Source organism: Tupaia chinensis, unplaced genomic scaffold (genome assembly GCF_000334495.1).
Source record: "Tupaia chinensis unplaced genomic scaffold, TupChi_1.0 Scaffold139733_1, whole genome shotgun sequence".
In the NCBI taxonomy this organism is placed as follows: domain Eukaryota; kingdom Metazoa; phylum Chordata; class Mammalia; order Scandentia; family Tupaiidae; genus Tupaia; species Tupaia belangeri.
The window spans coordinates 1,763,758-1,770,188 of NW_006199613.1; the positions used below are offsets into that span (position 1 = coordinate 1,763,758).

The 6,431-nt window shown below is 46.0% G+C and overlaps 1 protein-coding gene across 6 annotated transcripts in view; it reads right to left on the reverse strand.

Moving 5' to 3' along the window:
• The window catches only part of HIPK3 (homeodomain interacting protein kinase 3), a 108,738-nt gene that overhangs the window by 3,897 nt on the left and 98,410 nt on the right, over nt 1-6,431 (reverse strand). For 5 of the 6 annotated variants that reach the window (XM_006162113.3, XM_006162112.3, XM_006162111.3 and 2 more), the window contains 3 exons: nt 6,043-6,183; nt 3,900-4,135; nt 3,488-3,615 (listed from right to left, as the gene is read on the reverse strand). In XM_006162113.3, the coding sequence (XP_006162175.1) occupies nt 3,488-3,615; nt 3,900-4,135; nt 6,043-6,183 (505 nt within the window). The remainder of the gene's footprint in view (nt 1-3,487; nt 3,616-3,899; nt 4,136-6,042; nt 6,184-6,431) is intronic. The other variant, XM_014593083.2, reaches the window with a different exon arrangement.

Consider the following 6,431-nt stretch of genomic DNA (forward strand, 5'->3'; position numbering starts at 1 on the left):
AGTGAGTCGTGCTCAAGAGTAGGGAGAGAAGACGCAGTGTTCGCGGTGGCAGGCAGCTTCACATGGCTCTCAGAGCCGTCAGGACCATAGCCATTCAGGAAAATAGATGGCAGGACCACTTGTGACACAGCAGTCTCACTTCTGAGCACATGTGCAAGGTGAAGGGGGGCGGTGCACCCCACGGCCACTGCAGTTCTCCCAACAGCCAAACACAGCCATGGCTGGGAGGGAAGGACGTGCATGCACACGACCCCCCATGGCTGGGCGGGAAGGACGTGTGTGCACACGACATCCCACGGCTGGGTGGGAAGAACGTGCGTGCACACATGCTGTACAATGCTTTCTAGCATTAAGGACATAATACTAAGTGAAAGGGTCAGGTACAAGACAAACCCCACCAACTCCCACTCAGGTGTGGCAACTAAAAAGCCAATGTCATAGCAGGAAGGAAGAAGAATGGAATGGTCCCTAGGGCCTTGCAAGAGTAAAGGGAACAGGGAGGACAGAGAGATGTTGGTCAAATCAGTAAGAAAGGAGGAATGAGACTAGTATTCCATGGGTAGTAGGTGGAGTGATGGCTAAGAAGGTTGGATCTGGGATCAGCAGTTAGCGTAATGACTATGTCGCTTAACTCCCATGTAGCTGACTGTGGTTCAAGTCCCGGCCCCGGTGGTTTAAACTCATGCCGGTACGTGTGCGTGTGTGCCCAAGATCCCAAGAGGAGAATGGAGGAGAGGGGATTGTGGCATGGCCATCTCCCCGGGGGGTGATTTCTCACTTTCTGTCTCTCTCGTCTTTCTGGTGAGCACATGCATCCTATAGCAACCCCCCCCCCCAAAAAAAAGGCGGCTGGATCCCATGTGGTCGACTCTGCATCCAAGTCCCAGATCCATCAACTTGAGGACCACGTGGGGTGCACCTGTGGAAAATGTAGAAGTGGTGTGGCTGTTCCGGGGGCGACATGCTTTCTCCCTCTGTCTTTCTCTCTGACTCTGTGTCTCTGTCTGTCTCTAGCAAGCACATGTACCCTATAGCAAATTTAAAATAAATAAGTAAGCCTAAACAAACAAACAAGAAGGACTAGCATTCCATGGCGCGGCAGGGCGACGGAGGCTCGCAGTGACACCATGCACTGCGTATTCACAATTGCCAGGAGAGGGCTGGGACTGCTCCCTAAGCAGGAAGTGATAGCCTCTGAGGTGATGAGACGCCGCCGGGTCATCTAGAAAGTCATCGCATGTTCCGTGACCCTGCTATGATCATTACATATTGTATTCATGTAGAAAAGTTGCACTGTGCCCTGTATACATGGTTATTACGTGCCAGTTAGGATTCAGAAAAAACCTAGTTTGTATTAGGAATAAGAAGAGGAGAAAACATTCTATCTATCTGTATTGACATTTTCATTACCACAACACTACTAACAGCTACTATTTATGGAGCACTTCTGTAAAGCTAACATTTTATATACATGATGCAATTCACTTCCAAAGCAGCCCAATAATGTAACTATTATTCCCACTAACTGTAGAATGCTGAAGAGACTTGACCAAGGTAAATAGCATATGATGAAACCAGAATTCAAACCCAAGTCTTTTATTTTAACTGCACTTCAAATTTTGGTATCTTATTTTTTTTAAACATTCAATCACTATGCATCATTTGGCTTGTAAAGAGAATTTACCCAACTCAGACCAGTCTAGTTGAGAATATTATACACGTCATCATCAACAGGTAATAAACCATTTCTGTGTCCCACAATGTCTTGCCTCTCTATTTTTTCCAATTTCCTTCCCTATCCTCTTCCCCTCTTCCGCCCTCCTTCCACACTGTCTCCAGTGTCCATAACTATTCTCAGTGCTTTTATGCCCTCCTATCTTTCAGAATCTACCATAGAGACTGTTGGTATATATGAAGTGGAGACATACAATGTCTCTCCTTCATAGCCTGACTTGCTTCACTCAGCAGTAAATCTTCCATATTCAACCACCTTCTATCAAATGTCAGGGTCTTCTTGTTTTCCATGGCTAAATAGTATTCCAGGGAGTACATGCTCAGTGCTTTTATGTCCTCCTATCTTTCAGAATCTACCATAGAGACTGTTGGTATATATGAAGTGGAGACATACAATGTCTCTCCTTCATAGCCTGACTTGCTTCACTCAGCAGTAAATCTTCCATATTCAACCACCTTCTATCAAATGTCAGGGTCTTCTTGTTTTCCATGGCTAAATAGTATTCCAGGGAGTACATGTGCCACACTTTTTCAATCTATTCATCTGTTTGTGGACATTTGGGTTGGTTCCGTGTCTTAGCAATAGTGAATAATGCTGCAATGGTCATAGAAGTGCAAGCGCTTTTCCGACAGCATTCTCCTATCCTTTGGGTAGATACCCAGAAGTGGTATTGCTGGTAGTTCATATGGTAGTTCTATTTGTAGACCTTTGAGGAACCTCCATATTGTTCTCCACAGTAGCTGGACCAACTTACATTCCCACTAACAGTGTAGAGAGTTCCCCTTTCACCACATCCCGCCACAACTTACAATTTTTTTTTTTTTTTTTTAAATCTTCACCATTCTGACAGGGGTGAGGAGCTATCTCATTGTGAACCTAGATCTGACTAAGACCTGTGGTCGTTTCTCTTTTCGAACCACTACCACTGACACACAAACAATGCAGCACCAGCCCATCGGTGTACATTCTGATTTAATGGATCTAAGACTACAAATAATAAAAAATGTATCTAAGAGAATCCTAGATCTTAATTTTTCTTTTTTTTTTAAAGAATTATTTTAGTTTTATTTATTCATTCATTTATATTAATTTGACCAGAGAGAGAGAAATAGAGAAAGCCAGCCACCAGGTCTGGGATTTGAAACGTGGTTGGCCATATGGGAGTGTCCAGTGCCTTAACTACCACACTACTAGCTGGCCTCCCTAGATCTTAATTTTTCTGAAGAATACAATTTCCCTGAGTAATCTGCTTAATTATCCTATTAGGCTGGTCACTCTTTAGTCACTTGGGAAAATTATTTAAGACTGCACAGGGGGTCAGCAGGTGGCACAGTGGTTAAGGCACTGAACTCCCACATGGCCAATAGCAGTTTGAGTCCTAGACCTGACAGCTTGCTTTCTCGCTTTGGGACTAGCAGATGGTGTAATGGTTACATCACTGGACGCCCACACAGTCAACCGTAGTTCAAGTCCTAGACCCAGCAGCTTAAAACTCACACTGGGCATGTGCATGCATGCCCAAAATTCCGAGAGGAAAATGGAGGAGAAGGGACTGCAGTGTGGCCATTCCCAGGAGCAATGATTTCTCGCTTTCTGTCTCTCCAGCAAGCACATGTGCCCTATAGCAAAAAATATCTCTTGGGGGAAAAAAAAAAAAAGACTGCACGGGACTTCATAATCTTTTCTCCACCAAGTTAAATACAACTGCCGAATTTGGATCCCAAAGACTTGCACAGTCACAAATAAATGTACCTGACTGAAGTTCAAATGCTGCTGCTGCAATGCTGATGTCAATTTTTGCTGACGGTCACCCACTGCAGAAGGCTGGTTTACTCTTCCAGGGGCAGAGCGCCCTTTCATCGACGGCTGGCACAGAGAGTCTGGCAACGAGGAAGACAGTGTTAGCAAGCTGGGCTTCCTCCTTCCCGCATACCAATTAGAAATCTCTTCAGATATCTCACACATCACTGGTCTGACAATATTAAAATTAAAAAGGAAAGCAAGTGCGTGGATTCCAAGCACTGGATGACATTAAGAGATTTCTTCTGTGCAATGGACACAGCGGAGTGGAGATGGCATCAGTCAGAGATGATGCCTATAATCCTGTTCTTGGCTATCCCTAAGACCTACCACAGGCAATCAGAAAACGGGGAGCTCGGGTCACCTGCGTTTGCCATGGGCTCGTGGGCATCCAGTCCATGTCCTAGCCCCACTGGTGGCACCACGACAGAGCAGACCGCAGGCTTGGCTTCTGGGTCAACAGAGCTAGCTAGCTCTGTGTCTGGATGAGTGTCCTCCACAAAACTGCTCTCTGCAAATGGACTGCCATGGCCCGAAGAGTCGGATGTCGGAGAGCCATCCACGGTGTCACGGCCGCTTTCCTGCTCTTCGTCTGACATGCTGCAACAGGAAAGCCTGGTTACCAGTGCTGCTCCTCCAGTAGAGCAGATGCTAAGCAATGACCGGCTTGCAAACCAACAAGAATCTAACTGGGGAATATAATTACACCTTTTTCCTTCTCCAGGAGTGTTTTTCCATAGAATTTCTTCACCCTTAATTTAACCATCTAATCAGACTGCCAGGCCTAACTCTGTCCTGCTTCAGAAACCTCCTTCTGGCACTTACATTCTTCGCCTTTCCTTTCCACTCGATCCCTAGAAGTTCACAAAGCCTCTCTGCATGAACCCAAGATGGGACAAAAGCAGCACCACCCAGGATAACCTAATGAGACACGGCGACATATGAACACGTGGCCTGGGGGTTTTAAATCTCAGACATGCCTTTCACACTGACCCAGGTCCTTCCAACCACTCAGCTACCTGAGCAGTCTTTGCCACCTTTCTGACGGCTTCCCAGTGTCCACACTTCTCTTCCTGAGCCTCTCCCAGCCCTGACGGTTTCCCTCCCCCGGGATGTCTACAACATTCACTGTGTTTTAATCATTCATTTCACACTTGATTCGAAGCATCTTTTTTTCCCCTTTTTTATTTTAATTTGCCAGAGGGCACATGCGCTTGCCAGAGAGAGAGGAGAGAGGCAGACAGTGAGACAGTATCCCTCATAGGAGATGGTCACATACTGCAATCTCTTCTCCTCTACTGCTTTCTCCTCTTGGGATTTTTTTTCTTTTTGAAAACACACACACATGGGGCCAGCATGCTCCTCAAGCTGCCGGGCTCGGGACTGGAAATATATAGTAGGCCATGAAGGATCCAGTTGCCTTAACCTCCACGCCATTGGCTGGTCCTAAAGCATTTCTTTTAATATTTACTATTTTTATTTATCTGTTACATACATATATATACATATATATATGTACCTTTTATCTGTCTATGTACATTTGCATACAGGTATGTATATAACATGTAAATACCAACTTCCAAACCACATTATAAGCAACTAGTAACAGAAGGATGTAAGACTGAGTCCTGTCTTCAGAGTTTTGGCTCTAAGTGTTCAATACCATTATCTCCTAAGAAAAAAAGGGAAGACAAATATATGAAGACTTAAAGATTGTATAGCCACTAAAATGAAAGAATTCAGCCCAGCCACTGCAGTGCAGTGGTAATGCTGGCACCCTGCAGCACTGCAGGCTGTGTGCAGAAGGCGGTTTGGATCCTGGGTTGGCAAGTACACTGTGGGTGTGTGGCACCCAGGGCCCAGCGAGCCGGAGGCTAGGGGAGGGGACCGTGGTGGACGACACCCAATCGAGGGAACTCTCTCAAAAATCCCTCATGTGCAAGCATTTGGGGGAAGATCCTAGAAGCTACGATGAAATATGTCTCACGGAAATGTCTGTGTTAGTCCCACATGGCAGCACCCACAAGGTTAGGAGGCCCTTGCACTGTTGCGACGCACAGCATTTTTAGAAGGCCAGGAAAGAAAATATGGCAGAAGCCAGGCAGGTCAGCTACTCTGGGAGAGAAGTGACAGTGGACCCACTACAGCAAGCAGGCCAAGCAGTCTTCACTGCACAAAACATTCCTTTTTTTATTTGCTATATAGTTTATGCTTTTTTCCAAATTTAAGTTACAATAGTAGTTTGTGGAGCTGAAGTTGAGGATGTGACTTTGACTCTTTCAAAAATAGAAACTTCTTTAAAAACCAATTATTAGAACCTCAATTTTTCATTTAAGCTGTTCTGTAACAAGGAAGAAAATGACTTATACAAATCTGAGTTTAAAAAAAGTGATCTAGTTCCAAGACTGTGTCCACTGTGGTAACTGGCAGATACTTGTTAATTCAAAAACAAAAAGAAATCACAGACTTCTTAGACTTGATGTACACTACCACCAAAATCCTTTTACCTGTGCGGCCTCTTACACGGGGACGGGCTGGACTGCCCGGAAGAGCTGGAGCTCAGGGTACTGTCGGGGCTACTGAGTGAGCATGGCCGACCGGTGCTCAAAGTGCTCTGGCAAGCTTCGCAGTCCAGACTGCCTGGACATCTGGTGCAAGAGGGAAGGAAGGGACCAGCAGTTAGCATAATGGCTATGTCGCTGGACTCCCACGTAGTCGACCGCAGTTCGCGTCCCGGACCCGGTGGCTTAAACTCATGCTGGGCGCGTGTGCATGCGTGCCCAAGATCCCGAGAGGAGAATGGAGGAGAAGGGATTGTGGCGTGGCCATCCCCTCTGGGAGGTGACTTCTTGCTTTCTGTCTCTCTGTCTGGTGAGCACACGTGCCCTATAGCAAA